The sequence below is a fragment of the Microcaecilia unicolor genome, chromosome 9 (genome assembly GCF_901765095.1).
Source record: "Microcaecilia unicolor chromosome 9, aMicUni1.1, whole genome shotgun sequence".
NCBI classification, from domain to species: Eukaryota; Metazoa; Chordata; class Amphibia; order Gymnophiona; family Siphonopidae; genus Microcaecilia; species Microcaecilia unicolor.
Window position 1 is genome coordinate 100742418 of NC_044039.1, and position 24782 is coordinate 100767199.

Sequence of the window (24782 nt, forward strand, 5' to 3'; positions counted from 1 at the left end):
TCTGAAAAAGTTTAGCAAATGCAATGCTCTCACTCTCTTCCTGTGAAACATGTTTCTCACCTTCCAATGTCCCTCGCAACTCCTCCTGTGTTTTTCCGGCAGTGTGAGATAACAGGGAAGAAGCTGACAAATCTCCCACGTTCTCCGCAACTCCTCCTGTGTTTTTCCGGCAGTGTGAGATAACAGGGAAGAAGCTGACAAATCTCCCACGTTCTCCGTTAAGGCTAACACTGCCTCCCATCCAGTTCTACCCTGTAACACTTCGGTATTCAGGGCTAAGGACGCCGCCACCGGAGAACTACTTCTCACAGGCTGGGGACGAGGGGCCCTTGTGTCGGGGCTAAAAGAAACTTCCAGTTCAAGGTTCAGCTCCTGGTCTCCTATCCTGGGCTGTTCCAGCGAACTGCTCACCAACGCTGCTGTTGAAACCTGAGCTCGTTGCAGATAAGATTCAATCAAGCCAGAAGATATCAAAGGTCTTTGCTGCTGGACTGCAGTAGCAGCAGCTCTGCCCCTTCTCTTCGGCATTACAAGGTAATTAGAGAGTAACAGTAAAATCTGGAGGAGCTCTAAAACACATCTGTCTCAGTCAGCGGCCATCTTGCCCAAGTCCATTTTAATAATGGCTTATGAACTTTTCCTTCTGGAAATTATCTAAACCTTTTTTAAACCCTACTAAGCTAATTGCTTTTACCACATTCTCTGGCAATGAATTCCAGAGTTTAATAACACACTGATTGAAGAAATATTTTCTCTGGTTTGTTTTAAATTTACTACCTAGTAGTTTCATTGTGTGCCCCCTAATCCTAGCATTTTTGGAAAGAGTAAACAAGTGATTCACATTACCCATTCCACTCTACTTAGAGGCTCTTTTACTAAAGGGTTGGCGCATAGCAATAGGCTTGCCACGAGCCAATCCGGAACTACCGCTGGGCTATCGCAGCAGCCCAGTGGTAATTCCACCGCAGCGTGCACCACTACCAGCGCTACAGAAATTTATTTCCGTATTTTTACTGCCGGCAGTAAGTGCTCCCCCTGAAATGGCCACACCACCATTTCTTTTTTTGGCCTTTTTATCCTCCGTGGTAAAAGGGGCCTCAGTGCATGGCAAAAACACGTGCTGCCACTAGCTCAGGGCCCCTTTTACCACAGCTTAGTAAAAGGGCCCCTGAGTATTTTACAGACCTCTATCATATCTTTCCTCAGCCATCTCTTCTCCAAGCTGAAGAGCCCTAGCTCATCCCCTTTATCATTTTCATTGCCCTTTTCTGTACCTTTTCTAATTCTGCTATATCTTTTTAGATTTTCTCCGTTCCCGTTTGGAGGTATTGGATTCATACATTGTTTACATTATTTACATTCAAACCTTGACCCCTAAGGCAGGCGTTCTTTAACGCCGAAACACGGCTCATGTCGGGTCATTTATCAATAAAATACTCCTGTTGTCTCAGTCTTGAAGGCCCAGTGTTGCTCCTTTTTGTTTGTATACTTTCTATATATGCTGGTTACCCTCTCTATTTGGCTTGTCCAACAGTACCAACTCAGGTTACAAGTACCTGGCAAGATCCCAAAACAGTACAATACAGTTTATGCTGCTTATTCTAGAAATAAGCAGTGAATTTTCCCCGTCCATCTTAATAACGTCTTAAGGACCTTTCTTTTAGGAAGTTTCCAAGCCTTTTTAAAACCCCTCTGCTTTTACTACACTCTGGCAATGAATTCCAGAATTTAATTACACGTTCAGTGAATATTTTCTCCAATTTGTTTTAAGTTTACTATTTTGTAGCTTCATTGCATGCCCCTTAGTTCTAGTATTTTTGGAAAGCATAAACAAGCGATTCACATCTACAAGTTCCACTCCACTCATTATTTTATAGACCTCTATATTATCTCCCCTCTCCAAGTTGAAGAGCCCTAACAGCTTCAGCTTTTCCTCATAAGAAGTCATCCCATCCCCTTTTATCATTTTCATCGCCCTTCTCTGTACCTTTTCTAATTCCACTATATCTTTTCTGAGATGCAGTGACCAGAATTGCACTACCTTGAATAGTTTTGTATCATCTGAATAATTAATCACCTCACTCGTTCCTGTTCACCCTTCTCCATTGAGAGAAATGACCATTTAACCCTACCCTCTGTTTTCTGTCCAATAACCACTTTCTAATCCACACCAGAATCTGAACAAAGGAGAGCAAACTAAAATGGTTAGTGGTCTTCACTGCCAAGAATAAGAGGGCAGGTAATGATCAAATATCATTACCTGCCCTCTTATCACGGAGAGAGTAGTGGATGCTTGGAATGCCCTCCCGCGGGAGGTGGTGGAAATAAAAACGGTAACGGAATTCAAACATGCGTGGGATAAGCATAAAGGAATCCTGTGCCGAAGGAATGGATCCTCAGGAGCTTACTCAAGATCGGGAGGCGGGGCTGGTGGTAGGGAGGCGGGGATAGTGCTGGGAAGACTTATACGGTCTGTGCCAGAGCCGGTGGTGGGAAGCGGGACTGGTGGTTGGGAGGCGGGGATAGTGCTGGGCAGACTTGTACGGTCTGTGCCAGAGCCGGTGGTTGGGAGGCAGGGCTGGTGGTTGGGAGGCGAGGATAGAGCTGGGCAGACTTATATGGTCTGTGCCAGAGCCAGTGATTGGGAGGCGGGGCTGGTGGTTGGGAGGCGGGGATAGTGCTGGGCAGACTTATACAGTCTGTGCCCTGAAGAGCACAGGTATAAATCAAAGTAGGGTATACACAAAAAGTAGCACATATGAGTTATCTTGTTGGGCAGACTGGATGGACCGTGCAGGTCTTTTTCTGCCGTCATCTACTATGTTACTATGTTATATAAAACTAGACAATTTCCATCCACATGAATCACATGATCCTATGTGCTGTGTGCATTTGTGACTGCTGCTGACTGGAATATTAGTCCTAAAAACACTGATACAGCTTCTTAGCAAAATGCTGGCCACCGTGGGTGGGACCTTATTACTAGCATGAAGCAGATTTCACAGATGAGTGGTTTATTATCTTTGAAGTTTTAAGACCAGGTTTTGACAAATTTACTGAACATTACTGAGTAGTATTTGACATTTGGACACTTGATTGAAAGCGTATTTAAGGGAGGTTTTTTTTTTTGTTTTTAGCCAATAGATACATAACGGCAGATAAAGGCCATATGACCCATCCAGTCTGCCCATCCTCTGTAACCCCTAATTTTTCCTGTTCCTAAGCAATCCCACATGTTTATCCCATGCCTTTTTAAATTCTGGAACAGTCCTCAACTCCACCGGGAGGCTATTCCACGCCTCCACCACCCTTTCTGTGAAATAATACTTCCTTAGGTTACTCCTAAGCCTATTCCCTCTTAACTTTGTCATATGCCCCCTCATTCCAGAGCTCTCCTTCATTTGAAAAAGGCTCTCTTCCTGTACATAAATGCCCTTGAGATATTTAAACGTTTCTATCATGTCTCCTCTTTCCCTCCTCTCTTCCAGCGTATACATGTTGAGGTTCATAAGCCTGTCCCTATAATTTTTGCATTCAAGATCGCTTACTAATTTCATAGCCACCCTCTGGACCGACTCCATCCTGTTTATATCTTTCCGTAGGTGCGGTCTCCAGAACTGCACGCAGTACTCCAAATGAGGCCTCACCAGAGACTTGTACAACGGCACTATCACGTCCTTTTTCCTGCTGGTCATGCCTCTCTTTATTCACCCAAGCATCCTTCTGGCTTTGGCCGTCGCTATTTCTACCTGTTTGAAAGCTTTAAGGTCGTCAGACACAATCACCCCCATGTCCCGCTCTTCCTTTGCACACTGAAGCACTACACCCCCTATACTGTACCGTTCCCTCAGATTTTTGCGACCCAAGTGCAATGAGGTAAGTCTACCAGCTAATACCTGAGAGAATACTGGAGCTCCATGTGGGTTTGGGGGCTTTTATCTCCCTATCACCCTTTTGTTAAGTAACCAGTAAGGGAAACAATTTGAAATATAATTGTTTCAATGTGGATGGAATTTGTCTAATTTTATATGTGATGATTTATTGATTCATCGGCTCCACATTGTTGGTATTTGACAAACTTAATGATCTCAAGTATACTTTGGAACAAATGTGGGAGAGTGGAGACATGACAGAGACATGTAAATATCTCTGTAATGTAAATGCAAATGAGGCAGGTCTCTTTCAATTCACAGGGAGATCTGGAACAAGGAGACACAGGATGAAAGTGAAAAGGGATAGACTACAAAGACCATCTGAATTCATGAATAAATGAGACAAGCACAGAGGATCTCTACAGGACAAGAAGGATAGTAGAGATTAGTAGCTAGTGTGGATGGGCAGAATAGATAGGTCATATATTCTTTAACTGCCATCATGTCCTACATTTCCACGTAAAACTACAGGCTATTTACATGATGGTGCATACTTATGCATGTAGATTATAAATTGCAAACCACAAATCTCCAACCATGAGGAGTGAAGTGAAAACCACAATACAATCCTAATTAAACTCCACTATACCAGTGTTGAAAGCTTTTATTGACACTGAATTATACTTGATACACTTGAAAAAAAGGAGGAGGAAAAAAAGCCTCAGAACTTCGTGTTGATTCTACACACACCTCTATCTCTCAATCATCAGCTTTAACAAAAAAGCTCCAAATCTATAATTTAAACTGGTACATTTCGAATTTCTTTCTTTTTCAAAAGAATTTTTAATTATATTTTCTTTGTTACATTAGAAATGTCACTCAGACAACCTAAAAATTCTCGGAGTAACAATCGACCGAAACCTCACTCTAGAGAACCAAGCGAAATTTACCTTAAAGAAAATGTTTCACTCAATGTGGAAACTCAAACGTATGAAACCATTCTTCCCAAGGGCTATATTTCACAACCTGATACAGTCAATGGAGTAAACAAACATGTGGACAAAGGGGAGCCGGTTGATATTGTGTATCTGGATTTTCAAAAGGCGTTTGACAAGGTACCTCATGAAAGGCTACAAAGGAAATTGGAGGGTCATGGGATAGGAGGAAAAGTCCTATTGTGGATTAAAAACTGGTTGAAGGATAGGAAACAGAGAGTGGGGTTAAATGGGCTGTATTCACAATGGAGAAGGGTAATTAGTGGGGTTCCTCAGGGGTCTGTGCTAGGACCGCTGCTTTTTAATATATTCATAAATGATTTAGAGATGGGAGTAACTAGCGAGGTAATTAAATTTGCTGATGACACAAAGTTATTCAAAGTCGTTAACTCGCGACAGGATTGTGAAAAATTACAGAAGGACCTTACGAGACTGGGAGACTGGGCGGCTAGATGGCAGATGTGAGCAAGTGCAAGGTGATGCATGTGGGAAAAAAAGAACCCGAATTATAGCTACGTCATGCAAAGTTCCACGTTAGGAGTTACGAACCAAGAAAGGGATCTGGGTATCGTCATCGATAATACACTGAAACCTTCTGCTCAGTGTGCTGCTGCGGCTCGGAAAGCGAATAGAATGTTGGGTATTATTAGGAAAGGTTTGGAAAACAGGTGTGAGGATGTTATAATGCCGTTATTTTGCTCCATGGTGCAACCGCACCTTGAGTATTGTGTTCAATTCTGGTCGCCGCATCTCAAGAAAGTTATAATGGAATTGGAAAAGGTGTAGCGAAGGGCGACTAAAATGAGAGCGGGGATGGGACAACTTCCCTATGAAGAAAGACTAAGGAGGCTAGGGCTTTTCAGTTTGGAGAAGAGACGGCTGAGGGGAGACATGATAGAGGTATATAAAATAATGAGTGGAGTGGAACAGGTGGATGTGAAGCGTCTGTTCACGCTTTCCAAAAATACTAGGACTAGGGGGCATGCGATGAAACTACAGTGTAGTAAATTTAAAACAAATCGTAGAAAAGTTTTCTTCACCCAACACTTTAAACTCTGGAATTCGTTGCTGGAGAACGTGATGAAGGCGGTTAGCTTGGCAGAGTTTAAAAGGGAGTTAGACGGTTTCCTAAAGGACAAGTCCATAAACCGCTACTAAATGGACGGGAAAAATTCACAATTCCGGGAATAACATGTATAGAATGTTTGTATGTTTGGGAAGCTTGCCAGGTGCCCTTGGCCTGGATTGGCCGCTGTCATGGACAGGATGCTGGGCTCAATGGACCCTTGGTCTTTTCCCAGTGTGGCATTACTTATCAAACATATAAACGGCGAGTGACCGACTCACGCGCAAATGCGCAGTAGAGACTTCCCTCTCTGTCCCGCCCCCGTGTCAATATGTGATGACGAGGGCGGGACAGAGAGGAAAACTGCGCCGCCGAGGTTGATACCGCTCCCCCCCCCGCCCGCCTGAGATCGCCGCTACCGTTCCTCCCCCCCACCCGGCCCGGGCCCTCTCTCCGCTACTAAACTTACACATCCATTCGCCGGAACGCAGCATGCAGATCAGCTGAGCTGCCGTCGGCCTTCCTTCCCTGCCTGTGTCCCGCCCTCGCTGACGTTACGTCACAGGAGGGCGGGACACAGGCAGAGAAGGAAGGGCCGACGGCAGCTCAGCTGATGTGCGTGCTGCGTTCCGGTGAATGAATGTGTAAGTTTAGTAGCGGAGAGAAGGCCCAGGCCGGGTGGAGGGATGGCGGCAACTCCGGGGGTGGGGAGGGGGAAGGAAAACCCCAATACCAGCCCGTTTTTATGGCCTCAACGGCTAGTGTAACTTATATAATGGTACTAAGCCACGCAGATTACTGCAATGGAATTTATGCGGGATGCAAAGAACAAATTATAAAGAAACTTCAGACCGCCCAGAACACAGCAGCCAAGCTAATATTTGGAGAAACATGTTATGATAGCGCCAAACCCCTCCGAGAAAAACTGCACTGGCTCCCAATCAAAGAACACACTGCTTTTAAGGTCTGTACCATGGTTCATAAAATTATATACGAATGATATGGAGAAAAGATGGCTGAGGGGAGATATGATAGAGGTAGAGCGGTAGACGTGAATCGTTTGTTTACTCTTTTCAAAAATACTAGGACTAGGGGGCATGCGATGAAGATACAAAGATTTTTCTTCACTCAACATGCAATTAAACTCTGGAATTCGTTGCCACAGAATGTGGTAAAGGCGGGGTTTTAAAAAAGGTCTGGACGGCTTCCTAAAGGAAAAGTCCACAGACCATTATTAAATTGACTTGGGGAAAATCCACAGCATATTTCTGGGATAAGTAGCATAAAATGTATTGAACTTTTCTGGGATCTTGCCAGGTATTTGTGACCTGGATTGGCCACTGTTGGAAACAGGATGCTGGTTTGATGGACCTTTTGTTTGTCCCAGTGTGGCAATACTTATGCACTTATGAAATATAGTAGCACCTTCAGCCAACACCTGTGCATAAGTTGTAAAAATGCTTTCCTTCAGAAGTGTGTACTTCTGGCAACATCCAGAAACTGTCACCTCCTGCCCACAAACGGAAATATCTTTAAATTTGAAATCCATCTTTGATATTTAAAAATGATCAAGTTCAGCACTGTTTCTTCTGTTTCACTATCTTTATATTGTCCTTCAAACACATCAACCACAGTTCTTAAGAAAACTGAATAGTCTCTGGTTTTTACTCCTATAGAGATTTTCCAGACTCTCCAATTTCAGAAGAAGCATCAAGTTATGATTTATAAACGACCCACTCAGTGAGTGCAAAGTAGAAAAGTTGTACAGTTCAATAATTTTTATTGATTTTAACACATTCTCCATAGAGAAAAAAAACAGAATTTCATTTAAAATTTCCTAGACAACATAAATGCTGGACAGTATTCATCCCCTACCCCCACCTCCTCCCACCCCCTTCCAGAACACATTGAACAGAACCAAAATAGATTCAATACAAACAACTGAATTGCAAGACATTAGCCTGTATATGCTTTCTAACAGGTTGGCACATTTCCAAGACTATATCAAACCAACCTGCTTTTTTTACAACAATATATTCATACTTACATAGCAAACAGTGTTTGCCCACTCTCTCTCTCTCTCCATTTCTGTCATATACCGGGGATGAAGCAACAGAAAACATGCCAATGCCCTTCCGAAGGGACACCACCTTGTTAGTGGTGGAGGGGCTTCCGTGTTTCAATGACTCAGAGGGCTATGCTGAATATATCAAACAGGCCTCTGAGGAGAAACCAGACAAAGAGTGTCCCAAACTGGGAGAGTGGTGAGATGGTGACCTGTAGTTCGTATGCCCAACGGCCCAGCTGCCCTCTGAGGTTCTGTCTTCTTTATGTAAATTCCCTCTCTGTAATTGCATTTTCCTTAACTGAGAGGAAGGGAACAACCGGTGGTCAGCCGCTGATGGCCAGCGTTTTGTCCCCTGAGCAGCAAGTGTGGGATCGCTGCGCATCGAACTGCCCACAGATGAAAGGGTTGGCAAGTCCTTTGATCAGCGCCGGCGAAGGAGCGTCGATGCTCTTGGACCTGGAAAAACAACTCCATCGCTCCCGAATTATTCAACCACCATGTCCAAAGGAGTGGAGGAGTGAGTTAGAGGCATATGCTGAAACGGAGGACGTTTACAGCAGAATCCGAATCGGCGGAACCACTCCTAAACACCTCAAGAGAAATCATCTTGGAGTTTTTGGCTTCCGTGGAGGTCACATTGAATACCATCTGGAAGGCGCTTCGGGACCTAACGGCGGTAGTAAATAACTTTGTTTCAGATATGATCTTATTGGAAAGTTGCATGGACAATTTGACTGAAACCTCTGAGAGTGAAAAAAGTGATATGACAGATGAAGTTTTGCACAAGCAAGAAGTGGTTATGATCTTGAAAATGATAATGGACCAGAAACTTTGAATAATAAGGTAGATGTTTTTATGGATGATTAATGTTGAGATTATTGTTTTTCCCAGAGTTCCAGGTATGACTCCTAAAGTTTTCCTCAAAGATATTTCCTTAATTATTACTTCGAAAGGAGTGAAGCCTGTGAAAACTGGGATTGCTTTAATCAGTGGGATTTGAATTAGAGATTTGAGTATATGTATCGTTAAATAATTTCTGGTTTTTAAAAGAGAGAGAATGTAATCAGATGTATTATTTCTAACTAAAACCTGGATAATAAGTATGTTTTCAATAAAATGAATTGACTATACACCGTATTTGGTCTTGAGGAAGCCAACCAGATGATCAATGTGGAATAATGAAGTAGATGAGTAATATCTGGGGATAATCAGGTTAATACCATGTTTGCTCTTTTTCTGTATACTGTTTAATTGATCTCCTTGTCTTATTTCCCTATTTTTCTTCACTTTGTGGTCTAAGAAAGAGAAAGATAGTATATAATCCACATGTCTAGTTGGGATTGTTTTCTTCTTGTATTGTATTAATGTGCAATCATCTCTGTATTACTATTTGCAAGCGACCCTTGTAAAATGAAAAATTATAAATAAATGATTAAAAAAAAAAGAAAACGTGTCAATGGATAGTATTAATAAACAAGATTTCAAACTTACATTGAGTTTGCATTTTTCATCTTACATCTGGCATATTATCCATTTTCATTTATCTGACCACCTGACCTCAAAAATAGGATTAAACAGGAGAGGAACTGGAAGTTTAGCACCAACCAACAAAGGCAGTTGTAAGGGATCCACGAGTGCATGTTCAACCAAAATGGCTCCAATATAGTAGAAGTGCCACGTATTCAAAGGAGTCCTTGTCTCAACTTGAACATACAGTGATAATTCAAAAAAATGGAGGAAATTCACCCAACCGTTCTATCTATTTTTGCAGGGTGGGTAGTGCAGTACTAGGTTACCATCCTTAGCAAAGAAGTTGTGTTAACACTATCTATTCTAGTATAAGACCTATGTGACAACAATATTGGAATCATACCCGTAGCATATATCTGAACAGGAGCAACATACATTTTTATAGCTTCCAGTCTTCCCCACCAGCTGAGATTCAACAGGGTCCAACGTGTACACATCTCTTTAACCCCGACAGAGATACTTTTCGGCTATTGTATCCATTAAGGAGGGACATAGCTTAAATAAACCAGTTATTCAATGCCGGTCAACGGAAATGGCCTGGCATTGAAAATCCAGGCTCAGCGCTGACTGCGGGAGGCAACCCAGCTACCTCTCATGGTCTGAATATTGGGTCCATAGACTTACAAAGTTACATAGTGCTTTGTAAGTCTATATGCTTTGAAATGAGCACCCATGTGTTCAAATTATCTGCATGTGTGGATGATGGGTTATTATACCTTGTCAGTTCAGTTCAGAACAAAGAATTCCATCTTTGCTAGCTCTAATTTGGGGAACTATCTGGATACAAGATAAATTGGTATAAATCTGAGCTTCTGCCCATGAAAGACTCCATTGTGATGTTTCCTTTTTGGTGACGGGGATGAAATTTAGGTATTTTTGGTCAGTTTGAACCAGCCAAATCGACATTCAGCGCTGGCCAGTTGAAACCGGCGAAAGACATTCCACCTACTGACACAGCCATATTTGGCTGCCAAACATAGCCAGCCAGACACTGAATATCGGCACTGAATGACTACGTCACGCGACAACCAGTCATCCGGCTAGCCGGCTAAGTGCTAATATTCAGCCGAGATAGCCAGCTATCTAGCACTGAACATTAGCATGTACCATTTAACTGGCCAGGTGTCATTCCTGGCTGGTTAAATGGTTTTGAATATAGGGGGTATGTGCTTTGAAAATAAGCCTCATGGTCTTCAGCTTGAATGCCCTTAATACTTTCACTTTTGATGTATGGCTCAAGGACCAACATAAATAAGGGCAACAATGGGGCACCCTTGTATGGTGTCCCTATGGAGGGGATATGCTTTAGACACTTATGTTTGTGCAGCGCTGCATACGCCTTGTAGCGCTATAGAAATGCTAAATAGTAGTAGTAGTAGTAATATATATGAACTTTACCATCTGAATAAATTTGGGGCCAAATTCAATCCATTCTAACACTTGGAATAGGTAACACTTGGAACTGTATTCAACTGAAACCCTTCTCAGCATCTAATGATACTAAAGAAGGCAGTGCTACTTGCTTAAGGGTGAGGCAGATTCTAGAATTATTTAAAGGAGTGCCTGTCTTGCACAAATCCCATTTGATCTGGTTGCATAATTTGTTTTAGAGTCACCATTACACAGTTAGCCAGAATTCATACGTAAACTTTAGCTTCAACATTTATCAGTGATACTTGACCCGTAATTTGCAACTTCCATATGGTATCTGTCAGGTTTTGGCAGGAACATAGCAAGAGCTTCTGTTACAGGTCAGATGGAAGGAACTATATCTATGAATGATTGCTAAAACTCTACTAATTGGAGACAGGATATTCTGAAAGGCTTTGAAAAATTCAGCCATTAGACCATCCATACCAGGGGTTTTATTACCTTTGTACAATTGAATTGCTTCAGTAATCTCCTTCATGGTAAATGGTGCTTCCAGGGTTTCTCAATTGATCCCAAAATGCTAGACAGAATCTGTTTGTTTTTTATTCAATTTGCTAAAGTTGCAAATACAACTCATAGAAATGAACAACAAATTGAGATTGATTTGTGAGCATTTTGTCTTATGAGTCTGAGAGCATAGCTTCCCTGGATTTCCTCCCTTTTATATTTGCAGATAATATCTTGTCTGCTCTATTGGCAGCAGTGTAATAAGACACCTGCTGAATGTATAGTTCCCCATGTGCTTTTCTGCTAGAGCTATTGTTATATTGAAACTTAGCTTACAAAAGTTTCTGGAGAGTAGTAGCATCCCTTTTCCGCTGCAAGGCATGCTCACAAATTTTTCATTTCTCGCTCCAATTATCTAGCTTATTTTGACATAGTTTATTTATCTTAGCACTGTAAAACTGTAAACTATAAATTTCTCCATGTAATGGCGCCTTGAAGGCATCCCATTTAACCGCCTCCAACAGGGGGATATGGTCACTGAAAGATAAATATGCAGTACTTGCTTTTTCAATTCGAGTAGAAATTCTGGATTTTACAAGAGAGCATTATTAAACCTTCATAAGGGTTTGGATGGAGCTGTCAGTACTCCAGTCAATCTCACTTTAACCCCAGAATGATCTGGGGTACACCAGTCCTTTGCAAGTCAATTCTTGCAAAGGACTGGTGTACCCGAGACAAAAATGTGTACTCCTGACCATCAGGAAGTAATATTTTCTATGTATCAATAATACCCTATCAGTGCATCACCTTCTTTGACCTTGCAATCTGCTGGTGTTCTGGCAGTCAAGCCAGGGATCTATGATCTGAATGAAGTCTCCCACCACCACTAAAGATTTTGTGGCAGACTCCAAGATCTCTATGCTAAGCTCTTTGAAAAACAATGATGAGTTCCTATTAGGGGCACAGATATTTATTAACTGTATTTTGTTGTCTCCAGACTATTTCCATTGCAACCTATCTCCCCTGTACATCAGATTTGGAATCAAGAATCTGCATAGGGGCACACCCGTTAATTAAAAATAGCCACCCTGCATTTTTTTTTACAACTAACTTATAACATTCCATAACCCACCCACTCACCTTTTAACTGGCTGATTCTTTGTCAGAATGATGGATCTTTTGGATGAAATATCCACCTTTGTCTTTTTCAGGAAAATAAGTACTTTCTTCTGCTTGATGGGGTGATTTAGTATGTATATTTGCAATGTTGCCATAGTCTCTAAAACAGAAACCTGTCCAGTCACCTGTGCTAGGCTAATCCTCCTACCCAAACACTGTTTTTGCACCTTACTCAAATTCTCCTATTCAGCTATTATTTTGGGTGCCCTACTACGCTCCTACCTACTCCACATCCATACTGTGCACTCCTTAGCAAAATAAACAAACACACGTACACACTCTAACAGTCTAGCACATCCGTATGACTCCATCCCAATGCTCCTCCTGTAAATTTCAACAACACATTATAAACCTTCCCACAGCCATGTACAAAACGAGAAGTAATGCCATAACAGTTTACATGATTAACAGACTGCAATGCCTTACCATAATAGAAACTCTGGATTACAAATAACATAAACCACCTATCATTGGAGCCCAGAGTACCACAAATAAGTTGCACAATAGGCAAAGCTATGACACTGGTAATAACAAAAGTCAAAGCAGCTTGCCTGCTCTGATCATGGATGAATTTCTTCAGCACTACAGGATCTTCAAAATTATGGATTTCATTCTGCAACATCATCCTCAAGCATGCCAGGTAAGAAAGACCATATCGGGCTCCCAGTGTTTCAGATGCAGCCAATGCGCAAGAAGTTGTTTCCCTCGTTGTGATGTAGTTGGAGCAAGGTCTGGAAGGAACTGTTAGCCACACCCCGTCAGGATAGATTTTTTTTTTGTTCATTGCTTTAGTAAGCATCTCTAACACTTGTTTATAACTTAAGATGTTGAGAATGAATGGGTGAGGACCTCTTTGGTTTGGTTGTACTTGACGCTAAATCCTATGGGCCATTCCACCTCTACCAAAACTGCTTGATCTCTGTGCTTTATACTATTAGTAGGTCTTTAGTTTACATTTTTGTTTATTTATTTATTTGTTGCATTTGTATCCCACATTTTCCCACCTATTTGCAGGCTCAATGTGGCTTACATTGTACCGTAATGGCGATCACCAGTTTCAAATCAAGAAATACATAGTGGTATTGTAGTAAAGTTCGTACAAGACAAAGTAAATTAAGCAGTCAAGTGTTAAAGATTTTTTACCCGGGTAAGAAATAAAGTGGCATTGCATTATAGTTTTTTTTTTTTTTTGTTACATTTGTACCCCACACTTTCCCACTCATGGCATGCTCAATGCGGCTTACATATTGTATACAAGTACTTATTTGTACCTGGGGCAATGGAGGGTTAAGTGACTTGCTCAGAGTCACAAGGAGCTGCCTGTGCCTAAAGTGGGAATTGAACTCAGTTCCTCAGTTCCCCAGCACCAAAGACCACCACCTGGTAATTGACAATGTAGGTGAAGTAGTCAAGTATTGAAAGCTCATTTTGTCTATTTCAAGTATTGGTTTCCTTGTCTGATAATTAGTGTGGATCAATTGTGGTATGCCTTTTTGAACAGCTATGACAAGTTATTGGTTTGTAATTTTTGGGAAGGTTGCTTGCATATCCCTTTGGAAATAGAAGCATTCTTCCTGTAATTAGCCAGTGTGGTGTTAAATCTGGATGCCTGATCAATTGATATCTGCTATGTGTTGGTGAATGGATGTTAGCTGTTTGCGTCAACAGTTGGGACACTCCATCTGGACCAGGGCTCTTGCAGTTTAGGGCTCTTTTTAATCTGTTTTCCAACTCTTCTGTTCCTATTTTAGTCCATTCCATAACTGTACTGTTTGCCCATTCAAATTCTCCTAGATACTACTACTACTACTATTTAGCATTTCTATAGCGCTACAAGGCATACGCAGCGCTGCACAAACATAGAAGAAAGACAGTCCCTGCTCGAAGAGCTTACAATCTAATAGACAAAAAATAAAAAATAAGCAAATCAAATCAATTAATGTGAACGGGAAGGAAGAGAGGAGGGTAGGTGGAGGCGAGTGGTTACAAGTGGTTACGAGTCAAAAGCAATGTTAAAGAGGTGGGCTTTCAGTCTAGATTTAAAGGTGGCCAAGGATGGGGCAAGACGTAGGGGCTCAGGAAGTTTATTCCAGGCGTAGGGTGCAGCGAGACAGAAGGCGCGAAGTCTGGAGTTGGCAGTAGTGGAGAAGGGAACAGATAAGAAGGATTTATCCATGGAGCGGAGTGCACGGGAAGGGGTGTAGGGAAGGACGAGTGTGGAGAGATACTGGGGAGCAGCAGAGTGAATACATTTATAGGTTAGTAGAAGAAGTTTGAACAGGATGCGAAAACGGATAGGGAGCCAGTGAAGGGTCTTGAGGAGAGGGGTAGTATGAGTAAAGCGACCCTGGCGGAAGATGAGACGGGCAGCAGAGTTTTGAACCGACTGGAGAGGGGAGAGGTGACTAAGTGGGAGGCCAGCAAGAAGCAGATTGCAGTAGTCTAAACGAGAGGTGACAAGGGTGTGGATGAGGGTTTTGGTAGAGTGCTCGGAAAGAAAGGGGCGGATTTTACGGATGTTGTAAAGAAAGAAACGACAGGTCTTGGCGGTCTGCTGGATATGAGCAGAGAAGGAGAGAGAAGAGTCAAAGATGACCCCAAGGTTTCGAGCTGTGAAAGTTGTCACCTTTCCTGACTTCAGAAAGTATCTGGAGTTCTGTAAAGGAAATAACTGGGAAAGAGAAGTTTTTGATCTCTCTCTGCTCCTGTTCCCTCTCAGTTCTTATTAGGTATAAAGCAGAGCTCACTAGGGCTCTCCCTCTCTCTCTGTCTTTCTCTGTGCAGCAGAGCACAGAGCTCAGCTTGGTGTCTACTGCCCCCCCCCCCTCTTTGTCCCGGGCACTTCTCTATGTCCAGGGCACTAGCTCTCCCTCTTTCTTTCTCCCTGCAGCAGAGGGCACGGGACTCTGCTGGGCTGTCTTTGTTATACATAGATACATAGATACAGGGTAGCCATTCTGCTTCTCGATTGTCTTTGTTATACATAGATACATAGATACAGGGTAGCCATTCTGCTTCTCGATTGTGCTTTACAGGGTCCTTGTGTAAGTTTTTCCAGAATGTTTGTTTCACCTTTAGTTATTTTGGTTTTCACTGTACTGATGTTGTTTCCAGTGTAGAACTGTTTTTGGTTTATTTTGATATCTCTACATAAGTACATAAGTAGTGCCATACTGGGAAAGACCAAAGGTCCATCTAGCCCAGCATCCTGTCACCGACAGTGGCCAATCCAGGTCAAGGGCACCTGGCACGCTCCCCAAACGTAAAAACATTCCAGACAAGTTATACCTAAAAATGCGGAATTTTTCCAAGTCCATTTAATAGCGGTCTATGGACTTGTCCTTTAGGAATCTATCTAACCCCTTTTTAAACTCCGTCAAGCTAACCGCCCGTACCACGTTCTCCGGCAACGAATTCCAGAGTCTAATTACACGTTGGGTGAAGAAAAATTTTCTCCGATTCGTTTTAAATTTACCACATTGTAGCTTCAACTCATGCCCTCTAGTCCTAGTATTTTTGGATAGCGTGAACAGTCGCTTCACATCCACCCGATCCATTCCACTCATTATTTTATACACTTCTATCATATCTCCCCTCAGCTATTTTCTGTTTTCCTCACATTTCCACAATTTTTGTGCTTCAGCTGCTACTTTCAATTTATTATTGGAGAATATGAATTTAAGATTTTCCTCTTTTAATGCAGCATATTTTGATTTTTTTTGGCTCTTCCTCATTATCTCTGGTGATCTTAACCCTTTTAGATACCCATCTTAGACACCTATTTTTGCGTTGGCACCATTAAGCTAGTCATCTCCATTCTTCACTCTAAGATACCTGACACCTATCCTGAAGCATTTGCTTGATCTGGCCAAATTCTAACATAATCAGATCAAGTATTTCTTGCAGATTGCAAGGCGATGCCATTTTCACTGGGTCAAAAAGTCTTCTTGTGGTGTCACGATGCCACTAGCCATTGAAAAAGTAGCATCAATCTTAGTTTGTTTTAGTCTCAATTAGGGCTGTACTGTATTCGATTCAATTTGGCACTGAATAATGCCCCAAATACATTATAAACTAGGTTCTATAAATGGTGCCGAAAAATTGGAGCTGAAAAATTTCAACACTGAGCGCTACTCAGTGCCCCCTTTAAATTAGGTGCTATAAGAGTTCCGCACACATCATTATAGAATAGGATGTATATGCAACTCCCAATTACTGGCACTGATTGGCTCATTGCTCAATTTAGATGCGTGTGCAAATCAGCAGTGCACTCTAATTTGTAGACACAACTTTAGTTGCTATATAGAAACCCAGGGTATTCGTTTTCAGCTGAATAGTGACTTAAATACAAATATAAATAGTCCAGGGCTCTACTATGCTAAATCCTACTGAAATAAACACTTGCCCCCTCCCCCCATATTCAAAACCATTTAACCAGCCAGGAATGGCACCTGGCCCGTTAAATGGTTTAAGCTATCTACCGCTGAATATCCCCGGTCAGCAGGTAGTGGCTAGCTGGTTATATTCCACAATATAACTGGCTACACAGGAATATTCAGCGCCAGTTATAGTCAAATGTGGCCGCATGAATAGCTAGTATACCTTTGGCCAGTTTGAACTTAACCAGCCAGTGCTGAATATCAGCTTGGCCAGTTAAGTTCTAACCGGCCAAAAATAAACCAGATATTCAATGCCAGTCATCGGAAACATGCTACTTCTCATGGTCTGAATATCGAGACCTTGATCTCTGATTTCATGTTGCTTCTTTTATTATTTGTTATGTTGAAGCTCAATGCCTATTATTCCTATTTGGCTGAATAGTAAAATATGCTATTTGGTATCACCGTAGTCCCAACATCAGTTTACAGCTGTACTATTAAAACACTCAGAATCAGTTATATTTATTTATTTTGTTTCATTTGTATCCCACATTTTCACACCTATTTGCAGGCTCAATGTGGCTTACATAGTACCGTGTAGGCGTTCGCCAACTCCGGTAGAGAACAAATACAAAATGGTGTTATGGTCAATAGGGTTCATGTGTTACAGACACATCAGGGAATCGTAGAGAGGAAGAGTTATGTAGTGACCAATTGCGAGCTTTGGTTTCGTTGTGTTACAGGGTTCACGCATTTATGTTGGGTCGGTAGGGTATGCCTTTCTGAACAGGTTGGTTTTTAGTAATTTTCGGAAGTTTAGGTGGTTGTATGTTGTTTTCACGGCTTTTGGTAGTGATATAACACTAATGGGAAGGAGAACTTTTACAGCCACGTGTGAGTATTTGTCTTAGCCAGCCATCTTGATGAAATTCCAGGACAGAATTCTGCGGCCTATATGTCTTTATATGTGTGTGTGTGTGAGAGAGAGAGAGAGAGAGAGAGATGCTAGGAGTCCCTGTGACAGTGGACGGTCATTTGCGTCTTAGCCAGTTGTTTGAGGCAGCAAAGCAGGGCTCGTTTTTGAGTAGCCTGCCCCCCTCCCCCATACATCTTCCTGTAACCTATATGGGGTATGGTGCGGTATTGTTGGACTTCAATGAGTTCACTGTATGTGTGGTGTGTGTGTGAGCGACGTGCCTGGGATACATTCCCGGCGTTGCTGTCCCGCTGTGTGTGTGTGTCTGTGTGAAAGAGAGAGAAGAGAGTGTGTGAGAGTGAGTTCAGAGAGAGAGAGAGAGAGAGAGAGAGAGTTGTTTCAGGCAGCAAAGCAGGGCTCGTTTTTTAGTCGCTTGCCCCCCCTCCCACATACATCTTCCTGTAACCTATATGGGGTATGGTGCGTTATTGTTGGACTTCAATGAGTTCACTGTATGTGTGGTGTGTGTGAGCGACGTGCCTGGGATCCATTCCCGGCGTCGTTGTGCCACTCTGTGTGTGTGTGTGAGTCTATGTGAAAGAGAGAGAGAGAGAGAGAGAATGAGAATGAGAGTGAATTGTGAGAGAGAGAGAGCCTCCGAGTTCCAGGCCCCTCTCCCTCCCCCCCTCCGAGTTCCAGGCCCTCCCTCCCTCCCTTCCTCCAACCCACCCAGTTTCAGGCCCCTTCCCTCCCTCCCAGTTCCAGAGCATCTCCCTCCCTCTGAGTTCGCCACCGCCCCTCCTCACGAGGTCGCCGCTGCCGCCGCTTCCCCCCCCCCAGGTCACCGCCGGTGCTCTCCATTGAACTCACAGCACCTCACCTCCGAAAGCGCAGCAGACAGCGGCAGCTCACTTCCCTTCGGGCTTCCTTCCCTCCCTGTGTGCCACCCTCGTGTGACGTAACTTTGGCGAGGACGGGACACAGGGAGGGAAGAAAGGCCGAAGGGAGGTGATCTGCCGCTGTCTGCTGCACTTTTGGAGGTGAAGCGCTGTAAGTTCAATGGAGAGGGCCCAGGTGGAGGGAGGCCGGCGGCAACCTCAGGGGGGAGCGGTAGCGACCTCGGCGGGGCAGGGGCGGGGCGGCGATGTGTGACGTGCCGCACATGGGCGGGAGCAGGAGGTGGGTGTGTTCAGCAGTTGTGATCGTTTTTAAGGGGCAGGCGGAGGAGGTGGGTGTGGGTCGCTCTAAAGTGTTGTGTGACGTGCCGCACGTCGGTCACTCTTCATTTATACAGTAGGATTTCTAACCTACCATATCAAAAATTTCACAATGGTTTACAAATAAACATACATAACTAGGCCCAAAACATCTAAGCTTACAACATGAATGGTGGATTTCAGCTAATGCGCCTTACATATAGTAGTAGAGACAACACATCTTAACATATTACCAAAAACTTTTGAATAGTCCCTCCAGTCACAGATCTTCATTTTTAGAACATTTTTGTAAACTCCTTTGCATTCTAACCATAAAACAAGGTATTTGCATCTGATGGTTAGCAACATTATCAGAGTACCCTTCGTTCTTATTTTATAAATTAAGCAGTTGATAGTAGTTTTCAGTTACCATGTTAACAAATTAAAAGTAAAAACACTTACATAAACTGCATTTCCCCCCCCCCCGCCAAGTCACACATTTGACTGTTACCACAGCAGTAATAATTATAAATTTTAATACACTTACAGAATTACTTTCTAATTCAGGTAATAAAAATTAAGAATTCTAAAGGATTTAGTACCAAAAAGTGAAATACAGCCACAAATCTAATATGCCAAACTTCATTACTATTAAAAATGATCACAGATGTATATATATAAAACATTCATTTAATAGCCCCCCTGCATGGTTATTAATGTCTTAATCCAGCATATTACAATATGGAACGAAACTCATGTTTCATATACTGTACTTTCAATCAAACTTAAGTCTATAGCAGTTATTAATTAAAACTTTCAGTCTTTTGGAAAAACAAATACACACCTGCAAACAAATAAATTCCTTTATAAATTATTGATCATTATAAACAATACTACAATCAGATAGTACAGCATCCATTCCTTTCTATCTTCACAAGCTTTCCAGTCAACAAATTATTATTGAACAGGAGCATTTTGAAAGCACACAATGTACAGAGATACAGAATAGTAGATAACTAGGAGTCTGTTTTTTAACCCTTGAACTTCAGCTGTATGAATCACTGCTCTATATTTTTAGCAAGAGTGAAACTTAATGCTATTTCAGTAAGGGGGCTGGACAGAGCCCAAGAGTAATGAACTTCGGTAATGTTAGGACCTCAGAAAATTCCACAGGCTTGTAGTCAAACAAAAACATTAACCAGAGTCAAACTCAAAAATACAATGGCTCGTATTTTCCCATAACATAACAAGTAAAGGAGTAAAACACTAAAGCTAAAAAAAAAAAAAAAAAGATTAAAACATTCATTCTAAACCAGTATCTTCTACTATACCTGTTTAATTCAACTCACCTTGAGATACTGAAAAAAATAGAGGCGAGCTAAACCCAAAATCCTTTCCTTATCTTCCTTCTAACTTATGTCTTATAAAGAATGACCCAGTTAGTATTGTGAATTTAATTCATAAATAAAAATTTAAAAATGGCCAGATGCAAATAAAGTCACTAAAACTTGAAAAAAAGAAAACCATGGCAAAATACCGAAAAGATTTTTATGCTTGGTTTACTCTCTTCAGGCTATTTATTTAAACTACTTTAAGGTGAAAAGGCATTAATTTGTAATACCGTTCATAAACACCAATTTTCTCTATCATCATACATTTGAAATTCTCTCATATATATTCCAAGCAAGCAATTTCATTTTCATCTGTTAAAATTAAATTCAATTTACATTACAGCTCTTTTCCCCTTAAGTATTATTTTCTGTAATCAAGTTCTTTTGAACAATTTAAAATTTAGTAAAGGTTTTCAAGGCAAACATTGATTTTATCACAAAAAAATCTATGAATACGTAATGATACAAAAAACAGAAGCAAATAAGATAAATCCTTGAGAAATGAAATAATGAAATGACATGTTTCATTAAACCCATAAAAAACTTTCAGAAACCTCTCTGTATCTAGCATATTGATTTGAAATATAAACATCATCTATTTGCTCAACATATCCTTACAGTCCTGAGTAAACTCTCTCTTTTCTGCTCAGGACATTGTAGATATGGCTATGAAATGCTCCAAGTGCTTTACCAGATGCCTGCTGCTTTATGGAATCCAGTCATCTTGCTAAACTGTATCCTCATATGCATTACACTCTTCTACAAAATAGCAATTTAATAAGCTATTACATTAAAATACTGTCATTGTAAGCAACACATAATAAACAGTATAAGCCAGATCATTTAATTATTTTTAAGAAATACACATTCCTTTTATCTAAACCCAATAATTTCTCATGTTTATTAATACGGTACAAATATTTCTTATAGAAATAGTCGAAAATATCTAGCAGAAGCACAGGGATGCAATCTTTAAACAACAATCGTGGCCTGCTTGACTACAAAAATATACATCACAGCCATACTTTTTTGTAATCAATCTAGTCAGTATTATATGTGAACACTAAACATTCAAAGTTGCTCCTGCACATACATGCCAGGAATACATTTGTTTTCTAAACTCTTACTACATCTTTGTTTATTGCATAATAACATGTAAAATTTTCCACAAACAACTGAAGAGAGTCCTATCCCTGTACTTCACTCCAGGACACCCAAAGCAAAACAAATGAGCTTTGCCCAATCTTTACACCTTGTCTTTCACTTAAGTCCAAGTGTAACTGCAATGTCCTTGAAAAGAACATTAATAGGAAATCAATTTATGATAGTGACAGCTGTCAAAAATGTAAAATATTTTTAAGATACTGTAAAAGAAATCCACATACCACAACTTTCTAAAAGCAGATTCTTCTTACAGAAGGCTCAAAAAAGCAAAGCCCATGCAGCAACATGTAAAACACTTGCCAAATCAATCAGTGCTAGAAGTATGTGTAATTCTTGCTCATACCATTTACACTACAATTTCATGCTTAAAAAGATATTGCGATCACACTGCAGTTTCTAAATTGCACAATACTCACACATGATTTTATCCAGCGATTGATCAAAAACAGAAACCAAGCACTTACCTGGGTAAAAATCTTTGGATTTAGACAGTTTAATGGTGGCTCCAGTTTCTTTCTGTAATTGAACTATTGTCTGTCCTCCCTTCCCAATTATAGATCCAGCAGCATAGCTAGGTATAAGGACCTTTAGAAAATACTGTCCGTCTTCTAAAAAGAAAGAAATCACATTTTAAGATATCTTTTATAATTTTTTAAAAAACACACACTAAAAAAAAATCACCACTCCTGCTGTTTCAAATGTAGTGTTGTTTCAGATTCTATCTTTGGTTACCATGGTACAGTTAAATGACATGACATTTTCTTTCACCTACAAAATGAAGTGTTCCAAGACCTATGTATACAAGCCACAGCCTCAACTTAATACTGACATAAACTATGCCAAAACTAACATGGTCAGAACAGATGGTCTATTTAAAATTAGTGAACACATAAGAACTGCAATTAGTCATTTTCCATTTTTCCCACAAAGTGAGCAAAACCACATCTTTTCAGTAAAGTACTACACCTGAACTGGCTTCTTGAATTTCTAAACCTCAAATCACTACCAAGAAAATAAACTCTACAATGATGTGTCTATAATCCCAATGTATTTTCAGCTCTTCTTTGGCAATCATGATCCCCTTTAAGCTTATTAGCGGACCTTTTTTTAATGTGATAACAGTTAATTACATTATCCATTTATCCTCTTCATGTCCCTGAAAAAAATCAGCAAGATATGTTTTCTATTCAATACCTTCCTCCCTATCTTAAACATCGGAACTGAAAGAAATTGTAAAATGTCATAAAAATGTCAATAAATCAATCAAATCAATGAACTAACTTTGTATAATCTCAACATGGTCCAGCAAATGAATGCCCCTGTAAAGTTTATGATAGAAGTGCAGGTCCATTTGAGTTTCTTGTGCAGGGGGATAAACATCCAAACCAGCCGTGCCAATACACCACTGCTCCTGCTTTTGAAATCCCGAGCAAATAAAATCACCTCTGCATCGGTGCATTGTTATACTGACAATACAGAAGAACAGAAGGTGCTGGGGATGTTTTAATTTTCATCCTCAAGCAGCACAAATAATAATAATAAAAAAACCCAAAAGTGGTTTGCCTTCTTCTCGGACAGCGTAAAGGCGTACAAAAAATCTAGACCACTGAAACAAACGCTATGTATTGAGATAAAAAAACAAAACAACGAAAATCGAGAAAGAAATTAAAGTGACTTGTACATTCAGCAGCCAACTCTGCTTCCTCCTCCTTTCTTGCACTAAATATTTTCTGCCACTAGCCCAAGAACGTGCACTCGATTCTTACTAGTGCCCCTCGCCAACTAGGGGTTTCAAAATAAACGTACATGAGGGAGCTTTCCCATCCCCCCTCCCTCCCTGAAACCAGCATCACCATATGAACAAACACAAAACACATCAAACTGAAAAATAACAAGGACTGTTATATTTCACCCAAAATACTACAAAACAAACCAAAAAAAGACGCCATTTTCATGAAAGATAAAAAGGAATAATAATAAATACTAATGACAATGAGGGGAAGAAGGCAGAGTAATGAGCAGAGGTAGGCTACTTAGCTGGTTAGCAAAGAAAGGGACCCACCGCCCGTGTTGGTCCTCTTGGTGCTGACCGCCTCCGGAGGAGCTTCTAGCGGTCTCTTCCTGGAGTCTGGGGGGTCCAGGTCTATGGGAACCCCACTGTGTGTCCCGTTTTGCTGGATGGGAGATGCTGCCATCATTTTGGCTTTCCGGTGAGGGGGGAGGGTGGGGGCGCGGGGCACGCAAGAGGAGAAGGTCGTTTTGTTTCTTCAAGCTACGCTTGAGGATTTGTCTGCTATTCCTCTGTCCCGTCAGTGTCCGCAGAAACACGGAAACCAAGGAGCAGGAAAACCCCCCCACCTTTTCTGATGGAGAAAAAGGAAAAGGACAGGGAGGGAAACCGGGAACAGAGCGGACAGAAGTTCAAAGAAGATAAGGGGAGAGACTTGAGAGGGACAGGAAGATGATTAAAATCTGTTTGTATGTGTTATATCGGTCGCTCCTCTTACTGCGTGTCTCTTGCCTAGTAATAATACCGCGCGCTTGTCTCATTATTCCCCCCTCCCACAGCCCTAGTTCTGTCTCTCTCGTGCTCATATGTATCTACTTTCCTTTAGAACACACTACGCTCGTACTGTCCTCTCTCACCCGCCTTCCACCGCCAAGTAGCTGCCTGGCACTAAGGTTAAGCGAAGAACGTGCGCGTGCAGAGGCGCAAGAGCTATCCAGGCACTGACTGTCACTCGTGAGCGCGCGCAGGCCGGCCAGCAGCGTACTATTTCGTAAAAGACCTCCAAGCACGCGTGACAGGCAGCTAATGGCTCCAGAGTTAGCTCACTGTACCGGCTCCTAGGAATTTCCTCCACTGCCCTCCATTCCGCCTTAGCAACACGACTCAACCAAACCTAAGGTTTTGTAGTGCGTTGTCAACGAAAACAGTAGGAAGATCAATCGAACCCAGTGATGGAGAAACGGGCGGTGAAAAATAGGTGATTAAGATTGACGGTCGCTTTGGCCATTGGAAACGAAGCATGAAATCAAAGTGAAAGTTTAAAGTGTGTAATTCTTGCGGCGGCTGCGGTGAAATGCTAGTGAGTATTGGGTTTGGTGACGATGACGCTATTCTAACGTCAGGTAGCTGCTAAGGTCA

At 41.6% G+C, this 24782-nt stretch overlaps 1 protein-coding gene across 2 annotated transcripts in view; it reads right to left on the bottom strand.

Moving 5' to 3' along the window:
* The window catches only part of NOVA1 (NOVA alternative splicing regulator 1), a 280739-nt gene extending 256284 nt beyond the window's left edge, over positions 1-24455 (bottom strand). For both annotated transcript variants that reach the window (XM_030214057.1, XM_030214056.1), the window contains exons 1-2: positions 23697-24455; positions 22099-22242 (exon numbers count right to left, since the gene is read on the bottom strand). In XM_030214057.1, coding sequence (XP_030069917.1) covers positions 22099-22242; positions 23697-23832 — 280 coding nt within the window. In that variant the 5' untranslated portion in view covers positions 23833-24455. The remainder of the gene's footprint in view (positions 1-22098; positions 22243-23696) is intronic.
* Positions 24456-24782: the final 327 nt, after the last annotated feature.